This window comes from Salmo salar, chromosome ssa04, assembly GCF_905237065.1.
Source record: "Salmo salar chromosome ssa04, Ssal_v3.1, whole genome shotgun sequence".
Taxonomy (NCBI): Eukaryota; Metazoa; Chordata; class Actinopteri; order Salmoniformes; family Salmonidae; genus Salmo; species Salmo salar.
Window position 1 is genome coordinate 13,904,810 of NC_059445.1, and position 27,132 is coordinate 13,931,941.

Sequence of the window (27,132 nt, forward strand, 5' to 3'; positions counted from 1 at the left end):
GTGGACGTTCACAAGCAGTCTGAGTGAAGACTAGGACCAAAATCATTCAGAAAAGTACATTTGTATTTGGCAGTTAAAGTTGGAGTACATCAAACAATTGATTGAAATTATCACAAAATTGATAAGTCACCAATTTGATCTAAATTGGTCGGAGACAAATTTCTATACCTTAACTAATTGGCACCTATTAACTTATACTGTCACTTGCATAAGATCAAGATAGTCACATTCTTCAGTTGATAAACAGCATCAAATGTGGGGTTTACATATTTTTCAAGTTGCACCAGGGTTTAGTAATTAATACCTTTTTGTTTGCATTGCCCTGTTTTGGCTTTGAACATCCTATACATGCAGGTATGTACAGACTTATAAGAGTTAATAATATGCACATACACGTGATTTTTTTTTAAACCGCACCGAAACAAAAATGTATAAAAACATTCTGAATGAATAGTTTACGCACTTGAATGGACAACATCACAATCCCATTGAATAGCACCATGTCTATGCTCTGCTGCAGTGGGCACACCTGCTGACTACTGAGGGCTTTGTAAAGCATAGCACTGCATCAATCAATATTGGAAAAGACACAAATTTACCACATTTGATACAGCCAGCATCGACTGGACCGACACAACATTCGATCCACTCGGCTCTCTATCTCGCGCTCAAAAAAACATATTAGTTAACATGGATTGAACGACCGACAACAAAAATACCATGGTAGGCTAGTTCTCTTAAGAAAAACAGGACAGAATAGTCTCAAAGCTGCTTTGCACTATCAAAGGGGACATTTTGTTGCTTTTACCTTCTGGAGATGCCATTACTGTTTTAAGATTTAATTGGGATGTTCAGCTATGGCAGTTCGCATAGTTGGAAGGGGTATTCTCCACAACATCAGCCCTTGGGGACTCCTAATATTTGACACATGAACTAAAGCACACCTGTTGTTGAGGGGGACTAAAACCCATGTTAAATACAGTAGGAATACCACAGGAAAAGGGGTGAAAACACTTCATTGAGGGTTCATGGATCCTCACATGACTTTCTCTCCAGGCTTGGCCAGCCATGCATGCATTCATACTCTGGTTATAGGCCCACAACACACATCAACTGACATCAACTGTCCCAAGAATTGGCTGTGCTGTCTTCAGTGCTAGCAGAAGGCAGGGTTAGGGCTCTATTCAATCCGTATTGCTGAAGTTCAGTGTTACAGCGCGATTTAAATTTAAAGCCAGTGTTCCCGAGTTAGCGGAGACTGTATTCACGGTAAACACTGCATATGTCGGCTCAATCGGAAATGACCTTCACATTTCTGTCACGCAATCTATAACGCTTCAGTGGTAAGGATTGGATAGAGCCATTAGACGGCACCGCAGTGATAAAGGGTGGAACTGTTGACAACTGTCAATGTCTTATCAGAAGGCCACAGGGACGGGATGGTGTTGGTAGGAGGGCTGTCTCTAGTCTTGAGCCTAGACCTCGGAGCTGTCCAAGCTGCAGTGCCCAGTACCCATCATGCCCTCTCTGCTGTTGCCACTCCCTCCGCTGTAGGCCGAGCACGACGAGGTGGAGTAGGGAGGGAACTGGCTCTTCTTCTGGTTCTTCCTCTTGCGCCGCACCAGCAGAATAACCACCATGGCCACCAGGCAGGTGAGAAGGATCAACCCTGCCAGGCCTACCAGTGTGGGCAGGGTGGAGGTGTCCACAGGCTCCCTGCCGGAGCTCTCCAGGAGGGGGCGCTCCAGGAAGGGTGAGTCGCGGTCCGACCCAGCCCGGTCACGTCCACCCCATGGCTGGCGCTGGCTCACCACCAGGCGGTCCGTGCGGTCCAGAGCGATGTGCTGGATGTTGGTTCCCCGGTTGTTGTCGGTGCCAATGTCCTGGGCCAGGTCCGGAGCAGGGGCGGCACGACGGTAGCGACCCAGGGAGGAGGGGTGGAGGTCGGGCTGAGGGTCTGCCACAGAGGACAGGCTGTGGTGGTACTCCAGGCTGCGCTTGCCGATGCCACGGTTGGCGTTGTCTCGGGAGCGGACGGTGTAGATGGTGTGGATGAACCACTCCCGACCTGCAGCCACCTGGAACATCCAGACACAGTGGAGCGTGAGGTTTGTGATAAAGACTTTGGCCTATACCTTTCAGTGTGTGATTTCTAACAATAGAAGTCTTTCAAATTCTTGTGTTTTTCAAACTCAGATTTCAGAAACCAGATTTAATTCAACCATACAGGGACTATTTTCCCATTGGTATCCAGTTTACAGATCATATTAGGTATGAATAGAGTCAAAGAGAGCCTCTCTGTGTGTGTGCGTGCGTGTGTTAGCTGACCTGGAAGAGAGGCGAGGAGGACAGGGCGAATCCGTCTGAACCAGGCTGTCTGACCAGAGGCAGGCCTCCAGGAGTGTCCAGGGCCAGAGTGGCATCAAACAGCACATCTCCAAACGCTGTGGCCTGGGTCTCTGGCTGAGCCTTGTCCTGAGGAGGAAAACACACACAGGTTAGACCACTGAAGTAATTAGAGATAGAACCTAACTTTGAAATATTGTATATAATGTCTATGGATTAGAGGTAGGTAGCTTAGCGGTTAAGAGCATTGGGCCAGTAATCAAAAGGTAAGTGATTGGAGTACCCTGGCCGACTAGGTGAAAAATCTGTCGACGTGCCCTCGAGCACTTAACCATAAAATCTCCTGTAAGTCGCTCTGGATAAGATCATCTGCTAAATGACTAAAATGTAAAATGTATTTCAACAGCCTAACAGCAGCATGGCTCATGTACTGAGATGTCAAGAACACAAATGGTTGTAGATGGTTGAAGCAAGAAATTACTTGTGAATGAATGAATTAATAAATATAGCAAAACTGACCAAACTGCATTCAAAGTGACCATAACAAAACTCCAGAGGAATTTCCCCCTGAGTGGAGGCATCATGTGTTAAGTGATTGCCGTACGCACCAGGATCTTGAATCTGTAGAGCAGTGAAGGAGCGTCGGCCAGGCAGCCATACTCCTTGTTGGTGGGGTTGTACTTGGGGACGTAACCGTCAGCTCCTGTACACAGGAACACCTTCTCTATACTGCAGGAGAAGGAGTCACCCAGGTTCTGGACTGGGTCCACCATCACACGGCCGTAGATAGAGGAGCCTGGAGAGGGGAAAGGAGGGAGAGATGGAGGGGGATGGAGGGAGAGATTAGAGGAGGGTGGTGTCCATTGCTCTGTGACAGTTCAACAAGCACTGAAAGCTTCATTAAATGGTTATTAGACTGTTGAATATTATCTTTACGTTCAAACTCAGAAAGCAGTTAGATAGAAAGCTGTGTGAGTTGTATAAGATAAAACAGCTAATAATATACACTGAGTGGACAAAAGATTAGGAACATATCTAATATTGAGTTGCACCCCCTTGTGCCCTCAGAACAGCCTCAATTCGTCGGGGCACGGACTCTAAAAGGTGTCAAAAGCATTCCACAGGGATGCTGGCCCATGTTGACTCCAATGCTTCCCACAGTTGTGTCAAGTTGGCTGGATGTTCTTTGGGTGGTGGACCATTCTAGATACACAAACTATTGAGCTTGAAAAACCCAGCGGAGTTGCAGTTGTTGACACGCTCAAACCGGTGCAACTGTCACCTACTACCATACCCTGGAGTACCATACTTCAATCTTTTGTCTTGTCCATTCACCCTCTGAATGGCACACATACACAATCCATGTCTCAATTGTCGCAAGGCTTAAAATTCCTTCGTAAACCTGTCTCCTCCCCTCCTCTCCTCATCTACACTGATTGAAGTGGATTTAACAACTGATATCAACAAGGGATCATAGCTTTCACCTGGATTCACCTGGTCAGTCTATGTCATGGAAAGAGCATGTATGATGACTAGTGGTGTATCTATCTATATGTTGACTAGTGGTGTATCTATGTATATGTTGACTAGTGGTGTATCTATCTATATGATGACTAGTGGTGTATCTATGTATATGTTGACTAGTGGTGTATCTATGTATATGTTGACTAGTGGTGTATCTATCTATATGTTGACTAGTGGTGTATCTATCTATAAGTTGACTAGTGGTGTATCTATGTATATGATGACTAGTGGTGTATCTATCTCTATGTTGACTAGTGGTGTATCTATCTCTAGGTTGACTAGTGGTGTATCTATCTATATGTTGACTAGTGGTACAGCTATGTATATGTTGACTAGTGGTGTATCTATCTATATGTTGACTACTGGTGTATCTATGTATATGATGACTAGTGGTGTATCTATATATATGTTGACAAGTGGTGTATCTATCTATATGATGACTAGTGGTGTATCTATCTATATGATGACTAGTGGTGTATCTATGTATATGTTGACTAGTGGTGTATCTATGTATATGTTGACTAGTGGTGTATCTATCTATATGTTGACTAGTGGTGTATCTATCTATATGTTGACTAGTGGTGTATCTATCTATATGATGACTAGTGGTGTATCTATCTATATGATGACTAGTGGTGTATCTATGTATATGTTGACTAGTGGTGTATCTATGTATATGTTGACTAGTAGTGTATCTATCTATATGTTGACTAGTGGTGTATCTATCTATATGTTGACTAGTGGTGTATCTATGTATATGATGAATAGTGGTATAGCTATGTATATGATGACTAGTGGTGTATCTATGTATATGTTGACTAGTGGTGTATCTATGAATATGATGACTAGTGGTGTATCTATCTATATGTTGACTAGTGGTATAGCTATGTATATGTTGACTAGTGGTGTATCTATCTCTATGTTGACTAGTGGTGTATCTATCTATATGTTGACTAGTGGTGTATCTATCTATATGTTGACTAGTGGTGTATCTATATATATGTTGACTAGTGGTGTATCTATCTATATGTTGACTAGTGGTGTATCTATCTCTATGTTGACTAGTGGTGTATCTATCTATATGTTGACTAGTGGTGTATCTATCTATATGTTGACTAGTGGTGTATCTATCTATATGTTGACTAGTGGTGTATCTATCTATATGTTGACTAGTGGTATAGCTATCTGTGTTGACTAGTGGTATAGCTATGTATATGATGACTAGTGGTGTATCTATGTATATGATGACTAGTGGTGTATCTATCTATATGTTGACTAGTGGTGTATCTATGTATATGTTGACTAGTGGTGTATCTATGTATATGTTGACTAGTGGTGTATCTATCTATATGTTGACTAGTGGTGTATCTATCTATATGATGACTAGTGGTGTATCTATCTCTATGTTGACTAGTGGTATAGCTATGTATATGATGACTAGTGGTGTATCTATCTATATGTTGACTAGTGGTATAGCTATGTATATGATGACTAGTGGTGTATCTATGTATATGTTGACTAGTGGTGTATCTATGTATATGATGACTAGTGGTGTATCTATCTATATGATGACTAGTGGTATAGCTATGTATATGTTGACTAGTGGTGTGTCTATCTCTATGTTGACTAGTGGTGTATCTATCTATATGATGACTAGTGGTATAGCTTTGCATATGTTGACTAGTGGTGTATCTATCTCTATGTTGACTAGTGGTGAATCTATGTATATGTTGACTGGTGGTGTATCTATCTATATGTTGACTAGTGGTGGATCTATCTATATGTTGACTAGTGGTGTATCTATCTATATGATGACTAGTGGTATAGCTATGTATATGTTGACTAGTGCTGTATCTATCTCTATGTTGACTAGTGGTGTATCTATCTATATGATGACTAGTGGTATAGCTATGCATATGTTGACTAGTGGTGTATCTAGCTATATGTTGACTAGTGGTGTATCTATCTCTATGTTGACTAGTGGTGAATCTATGTATATGTTGACTGGTGGTGTATCTATCTATATGTTGACTAGTGGTGTATCTATCTATATGTTGACTAGTGGTGTATCTATGTATATGATGACTAGTGGTATAGCTATCTGTGTTGACTAGTGGTGTATCTATGTATATGATGACTAGTGGTATAGCTATCTGTGTTGACTAGTGGTGTATCTATCTATATGTTGACTAGTGGTGTATCTATCTATATGATGACTAGTGGTGTATCTGGTGTATCTATGTATATGATGACTAGTGGTGTATCTATGTATATGTTGACTAGTGGTGTATCTAGCTATATGTTGACTAGTGGTGTATCTATCTATATGTTGACTAGTGGTGTATCTATCTATATGTTGACTAGTGGTGTATCTATCTATATGTTGACTAGTGATGTATCTATCTATATGTTGACTAGTGGTGTATCTATCTATATGATGACTAGTGGTATAGCTATCTGTGTTGACTAGTGGTGTATCTATGTATATGATGACTAGTGGTATAGCTATGTATATGATGACTAGTGGTGTATCTATCTGTATGTTGACTAGTGGTGCATCTGGTGTATCTATGTATATGATGACTAGTGGTATAGCTATGTATATGATGACTAGTGGTGTATCTATCTGTATGTTGACTAGTGGTGCATCTGGTGTATCTATCTATATGATGACTAGTGGTGTATCTATGTATATGATGACTAGTGGTGTATCTATGTATATGTTGACTAGTGGTACAGCTATGTATATGTTGACTAGTGGTGTATCTATCTATATGTTGACTAGTGGTGTATCTGTCTATATGTTGACTAGTGGTGTATCTATCTCTATGTTGACTAGTGGTGTATCTATCTATATGTTGACTAGTGGTGTATCTATCTATATGTTGACTAGTGGTGTATCTATCTATATGATGACTAGTGGTATAGCTATCTGTGTTGACTAGTGGTGTATCTATGTATATGATGACTAGTGGTATAGCTATGTATATGATGACTAGTGGTGTATCTATGTATATGTTGACTAGTGGTGTATCTATGTATATGATGACTAGTGGTGTATCTATCTATATGATGACTAGTGGTGTATCTATCTATATGGTGACTAGTGGTATAGCTATGTATATGTTGACTAGTGGTGTATCTATCTCTATGTTGACTAGTGGTGTATCTATCTATATGTTGACTAGTGGTGTATCTATCTATATGTTGACTAGTGGTGTATCTATCTATATGTTGACTAGTGTTGTATCTATCTATATGTTGACTAGTGGTGTATCTATCCCTATGTTGACTAGTGGTGTATCTATCTATATGTTGACTAGTGGTGTATCTATCTATATGTTGACTAGTGGTATAGCTATCTGTGTTGACTAGTGGTATAGCTATGTATATGTTGACTAGTGGTATAGCTATGTATATGATGACTAGTGGTGTATCTATCTATATGTTGACTAGTGGTATAGCTATGTATATGTTGACTAGTGGTGTATCTATCTCTATGTTGACTAGTGGTGTATCTATCTATATGTTGACTAGTGGTACAGCTATGTATATGTTGACTAGTGGTGTATCTATCTCTATGTTGACTAGTGGTGTATCTATCTATATGTTGACTAGTGGTGTATCTATCTATATGTTGACTAGTTGTGTATCTATCTATATGTTGACTAGTGGTGTATCTATCTATATGTTGACTAGTGGTGTATCTATGTATATGTTGAGTAGTGGTGTATCTATCTATATGTTGACTAGTGGTGTATCTATCTATATGATGACTAGTGGTGTATCTGGTGTATCTATGTATATGTTGACTAGTGGTGTATCTATGTATATGTTGACTAGTGGTGTATCTAGCTATATGTTGACTAGTGGTGTATCTATCTATATGTTGACTAGTGGTGTATCTATCTATATGTTGACTAGTGGTGTATCTATCTATATGTTGACTAGTGATGTATCTATCTATATGTTGACTAGTGGTGTATCTATCTATATGATGACTAGTGGTATAGCTATCTGTGTTGACTAGTGGTGTATCTATGTATATGATGACTAGTGGTATAGCTATGTATATGATGACTAGTGGTGTATCTATCTGTATGTTGACTAGTGGTGCATCTGGTGTATCTATGTATATGATGACTAGTGGTATAGCTATGTATATGATGACTAGTGGTGTATCTATCTGTATGTTGACTAGTGGTGCATCTGGTGTATCTATCTATATGATGACTAGTGGTGTATCTATGTATATGATGACTAGTGGTGTATCTATGTATATGTTGACTAGTGGTACAGCTATGTATATGTTGACTAGTGGTGTATCTATCTATATGTTGACTAGTGGTGTATCTGTCTATATGTTGACTAGTGGTGTATCTATCTCTATGTTGACTAGTGGTGTATCTATCTATATGTTGACTAGTGGTGTATCTATCTATATGTTGACTAGTGGTGTATCTATCTATATGATGACTAGTGGTATAGCTATCTGTGTTGACTAGTGGTGTATCTATGTATATGATGACTAGTGGTATAGCTATGTATATGATGACTAGTGGTGTATCTATGTATATGTTGACTAGTGGTGTATCTATGTATATGATGACTAGTGGTGTATCTATCTATATGTTGACTAGTGGTATAGCTATGTATATGTTGACTAGTGGTGTATCTATCTATATGTTGACTAGTGGTGTATCTATCTATATGATGACTAGTGGTGTATCTATCTATATGGTGACTAGTGGTATAGCTATGTATATGTTGACTAGTGGTGTATCTATCTCTATGTTGACTAGTGGTGTATCTATCTATATGTTGACTAGTGGTGTATCTATCTATATGTTGACTAGTGTTGTATCTATCTATATGTTGACTAGTGGTGTATCTATCCCTATGTTGACTAGTGGTGTATCTATCTATATGTTGACTAGTGGTGTATCTATCTATATGTTGACTAGTGGTATAGCTATCTGTGTTGACTAGTGGTATAGCTATGTATATGTTGACTAGTGGTATAGCTATGTATATGATGACTAGTGGTGTATCTATCTATATGTTGACTAGTGGTATAGCTATGTATATGTTGACTAGTGGTGTATCTATCTCTATGTTGACTAGTGGTGTATCTATCTATATGTTGACTAGTGGTACAGCTATGTATATGTTGACTAGTGGTGTATCTATCTCTATGTTGACTAGTGGTGTATCTATCTATATGTTGACTAGTGGTGTATCTATCTATATGTTGACTAGTTGTGTATCTATCTATATGTTGACTAGTGGTGTATCTATCTATATGTTGACTAGTGGTGTATCTATGTATATGTTGAGTAGTGGTGTATCTATCTATATGTTGACTAGTGGTGTATCTATCTATATGATGACTAGTGGTGTATCTATCTCTATGTTGACTAGTGGTGTATCTATCTATATGTTGACTAGTGGTGTATCTATCTATATGTTGACTAGTGGTATAGCTATGTATATGATGACTAGTGGTGTATCTATCTATATGTTGACTAGTGGTATAGCTATGTATATGATGACTAGTGGTGTATCAATGTATATGTTGACTAGTGGTGTATCTATGTATATGATGACTAGTGGTGTATCTATCTATATGATGACTAGTGGTATAGCTATGTATATGTTGACTAGTGGTGTATCTAGCTATATGTTGACTAGTGGTGTATCTATCTATATGATGACTAGTGGTATAGCTATGTATATGTTGACTAGTGGTGTATCTATCTATATGTTGACTAGTGGTGTATCTATCTATATGATGACTAGTGGTATAGCTATGCATATGTTGACTAGTGGTGTATCTAGCTATATGTTGACTAGTGGTGTATCTATCTATATGATGACTAGTGGTGTATCTATCTCTATGTTGACTAGTGGTGAATCTATGTATATGTTGACTGGTGGTGTATCTATCTATATGTTGACTAGTGGTGTATCTATCTATATGTTGACTAGTGGTGTATCTATCTATATGATGACTAGTGGTATAGCTATGTATATGTTGACTAGTGGTGTATCTATCTCTATGTTGACTAGTGGTGTATCTATCTATATGATGACTAGTGGTATAGCTATGCATATGTTGACTAGTGGTGTATCTAGCTATATGTTGACTAGTGGTGTATCTATCTCTATGTTGACTAGTGGTGAATCTATGTATATGTTGACTGGTGGTGTATCTATCTATATGTTGACTAGTGGTGTATCTATCTATATGTTGACTAGTGGTGTATCTATGTATATGATGACTAGTGGTATAGCTTTCTGTGTTGACTAGTGGTGTATCTATGTATATGATGACTATTGGTATAGCTATCTGTGTTGACTAGTGGTGTATCTATCTATATGTTGACTAGTGGTGTATCTATCTATATGATGACTAGTGGTGTATCTGGTGTATCTATGTATATGATGACTAGTGGTGTATCTATGTATATGTTGACTAGTGGTGTATCTATCTATATGTTGACCAGTGGTGTATCTATCTATATGTTGACTAGTGGTGTATCTATCTATATGTTGACTAGTGGTGTATCTATCTATATGATGACTAGTGGTATAGCGATCTGTGTTGACTAGTGGTGTATCTATGTATATGATGACTAGTGGTATAGCTATGTATATGATGACTAGTGGTGTATCTATCTGTATGTTGACTAGTGGTGCATCTGGTGTATCTATGTATATGATGACTAGTGGTATAGCTATGTATATGATGACTAGTGGTGTATCTATCTGTATGTTGACTAGTGGTGCATCTGGTGTATCTATCTATATGATGACTAGTGGTGTATCTATGTATATGATGACTAGTGGTGTATCTATGTATGTGTTGACTAGTGGTGTATCTATCTATTTGATGACTAGTGGTGTATCTATCTATATGTTGACTAGTGGTACAGCTATGTATATGTTGACTAGTGGTGTATCTATCTATATGTTGACTAGTGGTGTATCTGTCTATATGTTGACTAGTGGTGTATCTATCTCTATGTTGACTAGTGGTGTATCTATCTATATGTTGACTAGTGGTGTATCTATCTATATGTTGACTAGTGGTGTATCTATCTATTTGATGACTAGTGGTGTATCTATCTATATGTTGACTAGTGGTACAGCTATGTATATGTTGACTAGTGGTGTATCTATCTATATGTTGACTAGTGGTGTATCTGTCTATATGTTGACTAGTGGTGTATCTATCTCTATGTTGACTAGTGGTGTATCTATCTATATGTTGACTAGTGGTGTATCTATCTATATGTTGACTAGTGGTGTATCTATCTATATGATGACTAGTGGTATAGCTATCTGTGTTGACTAGTGGTGTATCTATGTATATGATGACTAGTGGTATAGCTATGTATATGATGACTAGTGGTGTATCTATCTGTATGTTGACTAGTGGTGCATCTGGTGTATCTATGTATATGATGACTAGTGGTATAGCTATGTATATGATGACTAGTGGTGTATCTATCTGTATGTTGACTAGTTGTGCATCTGGTGTATCTATCTATATGTTGACTAGTGGTGTATCTATCTATATGTTGACTAGTGGTGTATCTATGCATATGATGACTAGTGGTGTATCTATGTATATGATGACTAGTGGTGTATCTATGTATATGTTGACTAGTGGTGTATCTATCTATATGTTGACTAGTGGTGTATCTATCTATATGTTGACTAGTGGTATAGCTATCTGTGTTGACTAGTGGTATAGCTATGTATATGTTGACTAGTGGTATAGCTATGTATATGATGACTAGTGGTGTATCTATCTATATGTTGACTAGTGGTATAGCTATGTATATGTTGACTAGTGGTGTATCTATCTCTATGTTGACTAGTGGTGTATCTATCTATATGTTGACTAGTGGTACAGCTATGTATATGTTGACTAGTGGTGTATCTATCTCTATGTTGACTAGTGGTGTATCTATCTATATGTTGACTAGTGGTGTATCTATATATATGTTGACTAGTGGTGTATCTATCTATATGTTGACTAGTGGTGTATCTATCTATATGTTGACTAGTGGTGTATCTATGTATATGTTGACTAGTGGTGTATCTATCTATATGTTGACTAGTGGTGTATCTATCTATATGATGACTAGTGGTGTATCTATCTCTATGTTGACTAGTGGTGTATCTATCTATATGTTGACTAGTGGTGTATCTATCTATATGTTGACTAGTGGTATAGCTATGTATATGATGACTAGTGGTGTATCTATCTATATGTTGACTAGTGGTATAGCTATGTATATGATGACTAGTGGTGTATCTATGTATATGTTGACTAGTGGTGTATCTATGTATATGATGACTAGTGGTGTATCTATCTATATGATGACTAGTGGTATAGCTATGTATATGTTGACTAGTGGTGTATCTATCTATATGATGACTAGTGGTATAGCTATGCATATGTTGACTAGTGGTGTATCTAGCTATATGTTGACTAGTGGTGTATCTATCTCTATGTTGACTAGTGGTGAATCTATGTATATGTTGACTGGTGGTGTATCTATCTATATGTTGACTAGTGGTGTATCTATCTATATGTTGACTAGCGGTGTATCTATCTATATGATGACTAGTGGTATAGCTATGCATATGTTGACTAGTGGTGTATCTAGCTATATGTTGACTAGTGGTGTATCTATCTCTATGTTGACTAGTGGTGAATCTATGTATATGTTGACTGGTGGTGTATCTATCTATATGTTGACTAGTGGTGTATCTATCTATATGTTGACTAGTGGTGTATCTATGTATATGATGACTAGTGGTATAGCTTTCTGTGTTGACTAGTGGTGTATCTATGTATATGATGACTAGTGGTATAGCTATCTGTGTTGACTAGTGGTGTATCTATCTATATGTTGACTAGTGGTGTATCTATCTATATGATGACTAGTGGTGCTTCTGGTGTATCTATGTATATGATGACTAGTGGTGTATCTATGTATATGATGACTAGTGGTGTATCTATGTATATGTTGACTAGTGGTGTATCTATCTATATGTTGACCAGTGGTGTATCTATCTATATGTTGACTAGTGGTGTATCTATCTATATGTTGACTAGTGGTGTATCTATCTATATGATGACTAGTGGTATAGCTATCTGTGTTGACTAGTGGTGTATCTATGTATATGATGACTAGTGGTATAGCTATGTATATGATGACTAGTGGTGTATCTATCTGTATGTTGACTAGTGGTGCATCTGGTGTACTATGTATATGATGACTAGTGGTATAGCTATGTATATGATGACTAGTGGTGTATCTATCTGTATGTTGACTAGTGGTGCATCTGGTGTATCTATCTATATGATGACTAGTTGTGTATCTATGTATATGATGACTAGTGGTGTATCTATGTATATGTTGACTAGTGGTGTATCTATCTATTTGATGACTAGTGGTGTATCTATCTATATGTTGACTAGTGGTACAGCTATGTATATGTTGACTAGTGGTGTATCTATCTATATGTTGACTAGTGGTGTATCTGTCTATATGTTGACTAGTGGTGTATCTATCTCTATGTTGACTAGTGGTGTATCTATCTATATGTTGACTAGTGGTGTATCTATCTCTATGTTGACTAGTGGTGTATCTATCTATATGTTGACTAGTGGTGTATCTATCTATTTGATGACTAGTGGTGTATCTATCTATATGTTGACTAGTGGTACAGCTATGTATATGTTGACTAGTGGTGTATCTATCTATATGTTGACTAGTGGTGTATCTATCTATATGTTGACTAGTGGTGTATCTATCTATATGTTGACTAGTGGTGTATCTATCTATTTGATGACTAGTGGTGTATCTATCTATATGTTGACTAGTGGTACAGCTATGTATATGTTGACTAGTGGTGTATCTATCTATATGTTGACTAGTGGTGTATCTGTCTATATGTTGACTAGTGGTTTATCTATCTCTATGTTGACTAGTGGTGTATCTATCTATATGTTGACTAGTGGTGTATCTATCTATATGTTGACTAGTGGTGTATCTATCTATATGATGACTAGTGGTATAGCTATCTGTGTTGACTAGTGGTGTATCTATGTATATGATGACTAGTGGTATAGCTATGTATATGATGACTAGTGGTGTATCTATCTGTATGTTGACTAGTGGTGCATCTGGTGTATCTATGTATATGATGACTAGTGGTATAGCTATGTATATGATGACTAGTGGTGTATCTATCTGTATGTTGACTAGTGGTGTATCTATCTATATGTTGACTAGTGGTGTATCGATCTATATGTTGACGAGTGGTGTATCTATCTATATGTTGACTAGTGGTGTATCTATGTATATGATGACTAGTGGTGTTTCTATGTATATGTTGACTAGTGGTGTATCTATCTATATGTTGACTAGTGGTGTATCTATCTGTGTTGACTAGTGGTGTATCTATCTGTGTTGACTAGTGGTGTATCTATGTGTTGACTAGTGGTGTATCTATCTGTGTTGACTAGTGGTGTATCTATGTGTTGACTGGTGGTGTATCTATCTATATGTTGACTAGTGGTGTATCTATGTGTTGACTAGTGGTGTATCTATCTATATGTTGACTAGTGGTGTATCTATGTGTTGACTAGTGGTGTATCTATCTATATGTTGACTAGTGGTGTATCTATGTGTTGACTAGTGGTGTATCTGTCTGTTTTGACCGGTGGTGTATCTGTCTGTGTTGACTAGTGGTGTATCTATGTGTTGACTAGTGCTGTATCTATCTATATGTTGACCAGTGGTGTATCTATCTATATGTTGACTAGTGGTGTATCTATGTGTTGACTAGTGGTGTATCTATCTCTATGTTGACCAGTGGTGTATCTATCTATATGTTGACTAGTGGTGTATCTATGTGTTGACTAGTGGTGTATCTATCTATATGTTGACTGGTGGTGTATCTATATGTTGACCAGTGGTGTATCTATCTATATGTTGACTAGTGGTGTATCTATCTATATGTTGACTAGTGGTGTATCTATGTGTTGACTAGTGGTGTATCTATCTATATGTTGACTAGTGGTGTATCTATATGTTGACCAGTGGTGTATCTATCTATATGTTGACTAGTGGTGTATCTATGTGTTGACTAGTGGTGTATCTATCTATATGTTGACCAGTGGTGTATCTATCTATATGTTGACTTGTGGTGTATCTATGTGTTGACTAGTGGTGTATCTATCTATATGTTGACTAGTGGTGTATCTATCTATATGTTGACTAGTGGTGTATCTATCTATATGTTGACTAGTGGTGTATCTATGTGTTGACTAGTGGTGTATCTATCTATATGTTGACTAGTGGTGTATCTATCTATATGTTCACTAGTGGTGTATCTATCTATATGTTGACTAGTGGTGTATCTATCTATATGTTGACTAGTGGTGTAACTATCTCTATGTTGACCAGTGGTGTATCTATCTATATGTTGACTAGTGGTGTATCTATGTGTTGACTAGTGGTGTATCTATCTATATGTTGACTAGTGGTGTATCTATCTATATGTTGACTAGTGGTGTATCTATGTGTTGACTAGTGGTGTATCTATCTATATGTTGACTAGTGGTGTATCTATGTGTTGACGTGTGGTGTATCTATCTATATGTTGACTAGTGGTTCCTAGAGTGCCCACTAGGGGTCAGTAGTAGTCCAGTACCCTCTGAGAAGGCTGTGTCGGCGCTCTCTCCGAACCCCATGGATCCATCTGACAGCCATAGCTCCCTCTTGGACAGCAGGAACATCTGGGTGTTCAGACTGAACTCAGCTGCCACCGGGTCACTCACCTGGGGTGGGTCAGAGGGCAAAGGTCAAACACAGGCACCAAGAGAGTTGATAAGATGTAAACTTTTGGTTCAATGCATTTAATCAGCGAGTATCTACTACTATTGTTTTTAGCCTCATACAACACCAAGACAAATCAGCATTGGTGAATGACAAAGTTTCCTCTTGATTTTAGCGTCTTGGGTATGCTAGTCTGCCAGAGACTGTGGGTATGCAGTGGTGGTGGTGCTGACCTGCTGGAAGCGGATGTCCATGTGGAAGGTGAGGGGTTCTCGTGGGTGACACACAGGGGGAATGCTGAACTCCCCATTGGGAGAGGCACTGCAGGGGATCATCTTCACTGTGTACGTGCCAGAGTAGTCCCGCACCTACAGACAACAACATTACAACATCATTAAAACAACTTTAAAACACACCAACCATTTAAGGTAGTTACTGCTAGTCTGGTATCCATACTGTATGTGCTGCTAAAGCTAACGCTAGTCTTCTGTCATTACCATTTACCAGTTGGCTTCAGCACAAACACTAAGAATACAAAGTTAAAGGTAGACTCAGCGATATGACGTAGGTACACAAAGTAAACAGCATAGTGGGTCCATTTCCTCAACAACTAAGAGCGCTCAGCTGTTTTGCTCCTGCACCTACCACGCTCGAACAGCGTGAAGCGAACCCGTGCACATACGCAGATACTGTGTGTGACAGTGAAGTCTTGCATCTCGCTCATCGCAATATCTACGGTGCTGCTCGTGGCCACGTCATATCGCAGAGTCTACCTATAAGACAGACAATGATCAAGATGGCAGCTCACAGCGAAGTCAGAGACGAAGCTCCACTGCTGCATGGGCTGGTTGTAGGTGGGCTCAGTCCTGATCAGGGCCAGGGTGAAGGTCAGGCCAGAGAGGTCAGCACACATCACCATGGACGACAGAGTGGTTCCTGGAAACACACAGTCAAACCTCTCTTTAAGTCTCACGCATACATTTCTGTTGAGCGTTTCTTTGCTTTATGTGTCTGACAAGGGCATACATGAACACAATGTCTTAGGACCACCGTTGTACTGTAGACTGTATGTCTAAGTTAAAGATGAACGCACCTCGTTGTAAGGTATACACATTTTACGTTGTTGATGGTAGTTTTATTCTTACTGAAAAGGGTAATGTCCTGTTGACATTTGGCAGAACAACCCCTAAGACGGGTCCATTCTAATAGCGGTACAGGATCTGGGTCACAGTGCAACCCAATAGGAGAGAAAGCTATGCAATCACCCTATCGGGGGTGTGTGTGTGTGTGTGTGTGTGTGTGTGTGTGTGTGTGTGTGTGTAAAATACCTGGGTGGGACATGACAAACTGTCCCCTGAAGCGGGCCTCAGTCTTGAAGTTGACCACCAGACGTCCCTCCTCGTTGATCCTCATGCTGGTGGGGTACATGGATCCTATAGGGACACAGTTACATCGAACCAGGGTTATTGTCCACCTCTATCATTCACTGGGAAATAATGCATAAGACATGATTTACATTTTAGTCATTTAGCAGACACTCTTATCCAGAGTGACTTACAGGAGCAATTAGGGGTAAGTGCCTTGCTCAAGGGCACATTGACAGATTTTTCAACTAGTCAGCTCGGAGATTCGAATCAAATGTGCCTGCAGACTATTAATTATACAGGTATTAAGTGAGTAATACAGCAAGTCATCCACCTCACTGTAGCACTTAAAATAGCTAACAGAGCCCCGAATTGGCTGTACCTTGTAGCTCAGCCTCCGGCGGGCTGCCGATTCCGTCCTGCCACAAGATGGCGGTGTCGTACACAAAGGTGAGCTTGAGCTCTGACTGCAGGTCAAAGTGCTGCCATCCTCCCACGGCCACGGGGGAGTGGAAGACGTAGGACACATAGAGAGGCACGCGCAGAGTCACGTAGGACTGGACCAGGTTCAGCACCTAGAGGAAGAGCAACACAGAGATACATAATCAGGCTCACCTTCAACTGTACCTGGATCAGTATATAGCACAGTACAAAACAGAAGGATAGGAACACTTCAGAGCATTCAAGCATGAAAGGTAACATAGAGGGAATTTAACACAGAGAGAATTTAACACAGAGGGAATTTAACACCAAGGGAATTTAACACAGAGAGAATTTAACACAGAGGGAATTTAACACCAAGGGAATTTAACACAGAGGGAATTTCAAAATGTCTACTTTCAACTTGACAGATTACTGAAAAAACTACGACAGCAGACTGAGTAATCGAGAGTTACAGAGACAACAGCCAGCCAGCGTGTGTGTGTGTGTGTGTGTGTGTGTGTGTGTGTGTGTGTGTGTGTGTGTGTGTGTGTGTGTGTGTGTGTGTGTGTGTGTGTGTGTGTGTGTGTGTGTGTGTTTGCATCAGTGCATATGTGTGTATGTCTCTCTCTCTCTCCAGTACCTGTCCATCCGTCCCGATAGAACCCCCACAGGTGGTGAGCAGCTCGGACATGTCGTAGTAACTATTAAACTCCCACAGACAAGCCTCCAGATTCAGGTTCCTGTAGAATCTCAGGCTGTTGGTGGAGCGCATGTCGGCGCTGTACTGGTAGGGCGACGTCTCGCCGATGATCTCAGGGTTCTTGGTGGCGTCGGTGATGAAGCCGTGGCCCGTCTGGATCTCGTTGAAGTCCAGTAGGTTGGAGCAGCGGTGGTTGCCCACGCGCGTGCCGTCCGGAGACAGGGTCAACTCGAAGTTGGACAGGGGCCGCGTAGAGATGACCGGTAACATGCCTGAGAAGAAGAGAGGTGAGAGAGAGACGGTTTCAATACATCATCAATCAATTGCAACATTTATAAATATTTTAATGACCTGGTAACTTTTTACCCTTGACAACTGATCTTGAATCAGTTCTTTCTACCTCAGTCCTATTGTCATCGATCGTTAGCTAAACAATCAGACTGACTCTAGACCAGTAGGTAAGGACATGACAGAGCCTGTTACTCACCGTCCATGTGCGGCATGTTGACAGTGAGTTTGATGAGGTTGGGGAAGTCAGGGTGGTCAGGGCCGGTGTAGCGGATCTTAGCAGAGAAGGGCTCAGCTCCCACCGTGCCAGGGATACGGGGTTGACACAGACCTACACAGGCACACAAGACATATTATTGTCGGATAGACAATCCTCCTTGAACTCTCCATCACAAGGCCTACGTAACTCTGTCCTAATAAGGACGCATAACAGATGTCATCAACAGTCATGAAGGTTGATGTCACTGAACTCTGAAGTCGTCGTCGTCGTCCCCGGTCTCTACTCACCCTCCTCCTTGCTGACCACCATGATGGGGCTGGACAGCTCCAGACCAGCATCCCCGTTCGTATTGAACGCCCGGGCAGCACACTGGACTCTCGACCCAGCCTGGAAGTAGATGGAGTCCAGGGTGATGGACTTAGTGTTGGTGAAGAAGGTGTTGGTGTCCACCTCTCTCACGGGCGAGGTGACCCCGTCCGACCCGCTGGGGGCGCTGACCAGCCAGCGGTACTGGGTCAGGGTGTCGTTGATGCTCTCCGCCGTGCAGATGGAGCCCGTCTTGTCAAAGTCGTGGTATTTGGGGTTGCAGGCCTGCAGGTGAGGGAGGGGCCACATATATGTGGGATTATGGCATACACATATACACAGTAGTCTTGTAAACCGAGCTCAACACGTGAAGTGAAGTTTACGAGGCTATATACAAAGGTATATCTGTAATATGTATTTGAGAATACACGTGTACACTTGTTATGCCGGTGAAAGGGTCTCATGTTTAGGATTTAGTCAGAACTGGAGAAAGCATTTCAATGGGAAACGGATTGATTTACCACTTAAACAACAAGGTTTTGAAACTATGAAACACAAAGTTTGAAGTTCAGTTTGAAGCCTCGCCGTTTTGGACTGGATGAAAGTATTCCGACCTTGTCGCTAGCTTAGCTTTACATGGTGAACAACTGGATGTAAGGTGTGTGTGTCTGTGTGTCTAGGTGGTTGCATTCTGCGTGTGTGTGTCTGGGCCCAGTGGCCACCACTCACCGTCACACAGACGATGGGGTAGCCAGTAGAGGGGTGAGGGTTGTCCCTGGCGCGGGCCGTGTCATCGTACATGAGCAGGGACACCACAGTAGGCACAGCCGGGAAGGTGACGTCTGCCACGCTGTCCATCTCCTCGATGTACACAATTGCCTTACTCATCTGATGAACGGGAGAGATTCAAAACACCATTGCATGGGTATAGTACACTTTATTGTGTCCTACATTGTAAACTTGGATGTTTGAGAAGGTGGAGTCCTCCTTAGAACAGCATATTTGTAATACCAAAGGAGAAAAATGAGTTAAAGTGAGCGTACGCCTCTAGCATTATTTGCGTCAGGTTAGTGGTATGGTACAGTACATGTCTGGGATGCCACATAGCTGTGTTTGTAGGTCACACTGCTCTGTGGGATGACTTGAGGGACATTCTCATAGCATGGACTCAACCAGGAAGTCTTTTTGTAATAGCTGGTGATTTGGGTGCTGGGGCTGCTGACAGTGGCAGCTGCTGCCTGGCTATTTGTGTGTTTAAGTGTGTGTTCATGCCCTGAGACCTGCTGAGGGTATTTATATGGTGTGTGTGTGTGTGTGTGTGTGTGTGTGTGTGTGTGTGTGTGTGTGTGTGTGTGTGTGTGTGTGTGTGTGTGTGTGTGTGTGTGTGTGTGTGTGTGTGTGTGTGTGTGTGTGTGTGTGTGTGTGTGTCTCTCGGTGGGTGATCTAGTTGGGTGTCAGCAGCATACCACCCTGCATCTCACTGCTGGCTTGCCTCTGAAGCTAAGCAGGGTTGGTCCTGGATGGGAGACCACATTCTGCTGGAAGTGGTGTTGGAGGGCCAGTAAGAGGCACTCTTTCCTCTGGTCTAAAATAAAGACGATCCCAATGCCCCAGGGCAGTGATTGGGGACATTGCCCTGTGTAGGGTGCCATCTTTCGGATGGAATGTTAAACAGTGTCCTGACTCTCTGTGATCACTAAAGATCCCATGGCACTTATCGTAAGAGTAGGGGTGTTAACCCTGGTGTCATGGCTAAACTCCCAATCTGGCCCTCATACCATCATGGTCACCTAATCATCCCCTGTTTCCAATTGGCACATTCATCTCACCTGTAACTATTCCCCAGGTTGTTGCTGTAAATGAGAATGTGTTCTCAGTCAACTGACCTGGTAAAATAAGGGTTAAATAAATACATAAAGTGTGTGTGTGTGTGTGTGTGTGTGTGTGTGTGTGTGTGTGTGTGTGTGTGTGTGTGTGTGTGTGTGTGTGTGTGTGTGTGTGTGTGTGTGTGTGTGTGATCCCATGCCCTCAGTCTTACCTGCATCTCTGCGACCATGTACTCATCAGGTTTCATGTGGACGACGAAGGCTTCTCTCATCTCTCTCTGGCCGTCATACAGGATCTGCACCTCCACAAAGTGTTCTGTCTCGCCCTCCTTGAACTCCACATCTTGAGAGACACACACAAGGTTAAACAAGAGCTTAATAAGGATCTCTATTAAAAATGTATCACGTCGTTTTTGGTGTGAATGGGTTATACACGACAATTTTATTTATTTATTTTTGTTTCACCTTTATTTAACCAGGTAGGCATGTTGAGAACAAGTTCTCATTTACAATTGCGACCTGGCCAAGATAAAGCAAAGCAGTTTGACACATACAACAACACAGAGTTACACATGGATTAAAACAAACATACAGTCAATAATATAGTAGAAAAATAAGTCTATATACAAAGTGAGCAAATGAGGTGAGATAAGGGCCATGGTGGTGAAGTAAATACAATATAGCAAGTTAACACTGGAATAGTAGATTTGCAGTGGAAGAAAGTGCAAAGTAGAAATAGAAATAACGGGGTGCAAAGGAGCAAAATAAATAAATAAATACAGTAGGGGAAGCAGTAGTTGTTTGGCCTAAATTATAGATGGGCTATGTACAGGTGCAGTAATCTGTGAAATGCTCTGACAGCTGGTGCTTAAAGCTAGTGAGGGAGATAAGTGTTTCCAGTTTTAGAGATTTTTGTAGTTCGACAATGCCCAACACAGTATGACAACGATGGCTGTATAGGGGCAATTCCACGGTAACAGAAAACAGAACAATGCTGAGACTTTAAAATGTCTGTCAAACAAAGTTAAACAAACCATACAACTCTCTGACAAGGTCAACTTTTAACAATTTACACAGAAAATTTGACAAAAAAAAAAAATTTACTTGAAGAACAATGCAGATGCAAAGTTTGGTAACAGAATGACGGTACGTGCTGTTTCTTCAACTAAATGTGTTTTTGTAAAATGTTCAGTGGACATTGTTAAAAGTCGTCCTTGTGCATAGAGTCGTATGGTTTATTTAACTTTGCAAGCATTGTTTTTTCTTTGACATCCATTTTAAAGCGTCAATTCTGAGTCTCAACATCATTCTGTTACTGAGGAAATGCCCCTACCCTTCTCTCATATGGTTCTGTTCTAACGCCCATACTAGCATCCCACTTAGAATGAAGCAATGCTTTGGACAATCTAAGTGGGATGCTAGAGTGGATATTGGAACACAGACTACAGTTCCTCTATGTGTACTCACCCTCCGACAGGGAGTTGTAGTCCTCTCCGGATGTTAGGGTTAGTTATGTCTGTGTTACATGATTAAACTATATGATAACTTAATGGTAGGACTCACCCTCCGACAGCGGGTTGTAGTCCTCTCCAGAGGTGGCTGACCCGTCCTTGGTGTGGACCCTGACCAGGGAGACCTTGGAGGTGTCTCCTAGCCTCAGGATAGGGATCTTCACCACGGCTGTCTCCCCCTGGATCTGGGGCTCCCGTACACTGTACTTTATCTCACTGAAACGGATGATGGGCTCTGAGGAGAGAGAATCAGGTTAGACTCAAGATACAAAACAGAACATACTACTAACTATAACTCTCCAGAAACTGAATAAAATAATTAATAAAACAGAGTGTTTTATTAATTTGTAATACTTTACAAATATTATTGTAATACTTTATTAGATAGATCTATACAATGTAGCCCAATGTTAGGTGTGGTAGATATCTCCGTGTTCCTTGGGTAATGCTTACTGTCTTTCTCGTCAGTAATGGTGACCACCACCTCTTTCTGTTCCCCTATGGAGGCTCCGAAGGGTGACTTGCTCTTGGGCGTTCCCAGCACCAGACGGAACTCCTCATCCTCCTCATACAGGTTATCATCCACCAGGTTCACCACACACTCCTTCTCACTCTCCCCTATAGGATAGACAGACAGGGGGAACACAGCGTTAACACATAGAAATATGAGGATTTGGGGGGTTGGCATATAAAAAGACATTGATAGAGAGAGAAGGGGTAGAGCTAGGGAAGGAGGGAGAGAGAGAGAGGGAGTGAGAGGGAGGGAGGGAGGAAGGGAGAGAGTAAGAGAAGGGGGAGAGAGAGAGGTGAAGAGAGAGGAAAGGAGAAGGAGAGAGAAAGAGAGAGGAGAAGAGGGAGGAAGGGAGAGGGAGATGGAGAGAGACAGACAGAGAAAGGGAGGGAGATGGAGAGAGAGAGAGAAACAGAGAGAGAGAGAGACTGGGGTTACCTGGGAAGAAGGTGACGAGTGACCCGTCCGTGTTGGGCCTCTCATCATAATCCATCATGACCTCGGCAGAGCCCTGACGGGTGTAGCAGCGCACCGTAGACCTGTGACTGATGTCTCCACTACGATACACTACGGCCTTCATCTCCCCGTCCGCCTCATCCACCTTATAGGCAGCAGCCTTGAACTGAACCTTGGGCACTGGAATGATAAGTAGATTTGAATTTGGCTCTGAAGGGAACAGAATACTACTTATCAGTACTGTGGTTTTCTAGTAGCTCAATATTTTTTTCATGGCTTCTGCATAAGGAGCATAGTTTAATTTTCTCATTGCTCACTGACTAAATGTGCCTTAGACCATCATCTCAAAGCGACTTCTATATGGATAACAAAACACAAACAAGAGAAAAGCTAAAACAGTGGTTATGTTAGAGCTAAAACAGTGGTTATGTTAAAGCTAAAACAGTGGTTATGTTAGAGCTAAAACAGTGGTTATTTTAGAGCTAAAACAGTGGTTATGTTAGAGCTAAAACAGTGGTTATGTTAGAGCTAAAACAGTGGTTATGTTAGAGCTAAAACAGTGGTTATGTTAGAGCTAAAACAGTGGTTATGTTAGAGCTAAAACAGTGGTTATGTTAGAGCTAAAACAGTGGTTATGTTAAAGCTAAAACAGTGGTTATGTTAGAGCTAAAACAGTGGTTATGTTAGAGCTAAAACAGTGGTTATTTTAGAGCTAAAACAGTGGTTATTTTAGAGCTAAAACAGTGGTTATGTTAGAGCTAAAACAGTGGTTATTTTAGAGCTAAAACAGTGGTTATTTTAGAGCTAAAACAGTGGTTATTTTAGAGCTAAAACAGTGGTTATGTTAGAGCTAAAACAGTGGTTATGTTAGAGCTAAAACAGTGGTTATGTTAGAGCTAAAACAGTGGTTATGTTAGAGCTAAAACAGTGGTTATGTTAGAGCTAAAACAGTGGTTATGTTAGAGCTAAAACAGTGGTTATGTTAGAGCTAAAACAGTGGTTATGTTAAAGCTAAAACAGTGGTTATGTTAGAGCTAAAACAGTGGTTATTTTAGAGCTAAAACAGTGGTTATTTTAGAGCTAAAACAGTGGTTATGTTAGAGCTAAAACAGTGGTTATTTTAGAGCTAAAACAGTGGTTATTTTAGAGCTAAAACAGTGGTTATTTTAGAGCTAAAACAGTGGTTATCTTAGAGCTAAAACAGTGGTTATGTTAGAGCTAAAACAGTGGTTATGTTAGAGCTAAAACAGTGGTTATGTTAGAGCTAAAACAGTGGTTATGTTAACGCTAAAACAGTGGCTATGTTAGAGCTAAAACAGAGGTTAACGCTAAAACAGTGGTTATGTTAATGCTAAAACAGTGGTTATATTAACGCTAAAACAGTGTGTGAAAAAGTGTGTGTCTGTATAATTAATAGTGATGGTGGTCTCTCTGGGGGCTATATATCTACATGTATGTGTTACAGAGTGTGTATAACTCACGGTCAGTAACAGTATCATTAATAGTGATGGTGGTTTCTCTGGGGGCTATATATCTACATGTATGTGTTACAGAGTGTGTATAACTCACAGTCAGTAACAGTATCATTAATAGTGATGGTGGTCTTGCTGGGCTCTCCCAGCACAGCGTTCATGGGCATCCTCAGCACCAGGTCAAAGATTTCCGGCCCCTCCAGCTCCGGCTGACCCAGGTCATCCAGGATGGTCACTCTGAATGTCTGCATGGTCACCCCGGGGGCAAAGTCCAGGTTACGGCTGATGCCCACGTAGTCTAGGCCGGCTGGCAGGGGGACAGAAATAGAACATTACACATATCTTTATGGAGAGAGAGTCAGTAAGGGCATTGGAATACTACCATAACAGAGAAAGAGATGACACCAGAATGTTTAAGAAATATTAGTAACAATTGGGAATTCTGTGTAATTACACTGATAGAGAGATTGTGAATAATGTGAAAACAGAGATTGAGGGACTCCAGGGGAATTGTAAATACTGTGACAGATACAGTGGCTTGCTAAAGTATTCATCCCCCTTGCCATTTGTCCTATTTTGTTGCCTTAAAATTTAGAATTAAAATAGATTTTTTAGGGGGGTTGTATCATTTGATTTACACAACATGCCTAACACTTTAAGGATGCAAAATCTTTTTTATTGTGAAACAAACAAGAAATAACACAAAAAAACGGAACACTTGAGCGTGCATAACTATGCACCCCCCAAAGTCAATACTTTGTAGAGCCACCTTTTGCAGCAATTACAGCTGCAAGTCTCTTGGGGTATGTCTCTATAAGCTTGGCACATCTAGCCACTGGGATTTTGCCCATTCTTCAAGGCAAAACTGCTCCAGCTCCTTCAAGTTGGATCTGTTCCGCAATCTTTAAGTCATACTACAGATTCTCAATTGGATTGAGGTCTGGGCTTTGACTAGGACATTCCAAGACATTTAAATGTTTCCCCTTAAACCACTCGAGTGTTGCTTTAGCAGTATGCTTAGGGTCATTGTCCTGCTGGAAGGTGAACCTCCGTCCCAGTCTCAAATCTCTGGAAGACTGAAACAGGTTTCCCTGAAGAATTTCCCTGTATTTAGCGCCATCCATCATTCCTTCTATTCTGACCAGTTTCCCAGTCCCTGCCGATGAAAAACATCCCCACAGCATGATGCTGCCACCACCATGCTTCCCTGTGGGGATGGTGTTCTCTGGGTTATGAGAGGTGTTGGGTTTGCGCCAGACATAGCGTTTTCTTTGATGGCCAAAAAGTGACATTTTATTCTCATCTGACCAGAGTACCTTCTTCCATATGTTTGGGGGGTCTCCCACATGCCTTTTGGCAAACACCTAACGTGTTTGCTTATTTTTTTCTTTAAGCAATGGCTTTTTTCTGGCCACTCTTCCGTAAAGCCCAGCTCTGTGGAGTGTACGGCTTAAAGTGGACAGATACTCCAATCTCCGCTGTGGAGCTTTGCAGCTCCTTCAGGGTTATCTTTGGTCTCTTTGTTGCCTCTCTGATTAATGCCCTCCTTGCCTGGTCTGTGAGTTTTGGTGGGCGGCCCTCTCTTGGCAGGTTTGTTGTAGTGCCATATTCTTTCCATTTTTGAACAATGGATTTAAATGGTGCTCCGTGGGATGTTCAAAGTTTCGGATATTTTTTTATAACCCAACCCTGCCCTGTACTTCTACACAACTTTATCCCTGACCTGTTTGGAGAGCTCCTTGGTCTTCATGGTGACGCTTGCTTGGTGGTGACGCTTGCTTGGTGGTGCTACAGACTCTGGGGCCTGCAACACCACTAAGAACAGGTGTATATATACTGAGATCATGTGACACTTAGATTGTACACAGATGGACTTTATTTAACTAATTATGTGACTTCTGGAGGTAATTGGTTGCACCAGATCTTATTTAGGGGCTTCATAGCAAAGGGGGTGAATACATATGCACGCACCACTTTTCCTTTTTTATATATATATTTTTTTAGAATCCAACAAAATAGGAAAAACACTAAGGGGGATGAATACTTTTGCATGACATTGTATTCTGGAAACGCTACACCTCAAAGAGGATAGGAATAATAGATCTAACATCCACGTTCTTCTTCTGACCTTCAGCAGAGACGGGGTCACTCTTCCTGGAGCGGACGGTCACTGTGGCCGTCTTGGAGAGGTCAGTGCCAGTTCTCCAGACCCTGACCTCCACGTAGCCTGAACTCTCATCCACAATGTAATCTAGTTCTCCGAAATACAGAGAGGGCTCTGTGGGTTAGAGGGAGAAAGAGGGAGAGGGGGAGAGGAGAGA

General features: G+C 40.9%; 1 protein-coding gene across 1 annotated transcript in view; it reads right to left on the bottom strand.

Moving 5' to 3' along the window:
* Positions 1–45: 45 nt before the first annotated feature.
* LOC106610210 (FRAS1-related extracellular matrix protein 2) overlaps positions 46–27,132 on the bottom strand; it is a 59,986-nt gene continuing 32,899 nt past the window's right edge. The window contains exons 7-24 of the mRNA XM_045716570.1: positions 26,940–27,089; positions 24,909–25,118; positions 23,322–23,519; positions 22,826–22,990; positions 22,425–22,607; positions 21,074–21,204; positions 19,765–19,923; positions 19,017–19,320; positions 18,709–18,840; positions 18,162–18,493; positions 17,481–17,673; positions 17,063–17,167; positions 16,543–16,670; positions 15,968–16,102; positions 15,610–15,736; positions 2,955–3,142; positions 2,329–2,475; positions 46–2,078 (exon numbers count right to left, since the gene is read on the bottom strand). Of these exons, the coding sequence (XP_045572526.1) occupies positions 1,476–2,078; positions 2,329–2,475; positions 2,955–3,142; positions 15,610–15,736; positions 15,968–16,102; positions 16,543–16,670; positions 17,063–17,167; positions 17,481–17,673; positions 18,162–18,493; positions 18,709–18,840; positions 19,017–19,320; positions 19,765–19,923; positions 21,074–21,204; positions 22,425–22,607; positions 22,826–22,990; positions 23,322–23,519; positions 24,909–25,118; positions 26,940–27,089 (3,590 nt within the window). The 3' untranslated portion in view covers positions 46–1,475. The remainder of the gene's footprint in view (positions 2,079–2,328; positions 2,476–2,954; positions 3,143–15,609; positions 15,737–15,967; positions 16,103–16,542; positions 16,671–17,062; positions 17,168–17,480; positions 17,674–18,161; positions 18,494–18,708; positions 18,841–19,016; positions 19,321–19,764; positions 19,924–21,073; positions 21,205–22,424; positions 22,608–22,825; positions 22,991–23,321; positions 23,520–24,908; positions 25,119–26,939; positions 27,090–27,132) is intronic.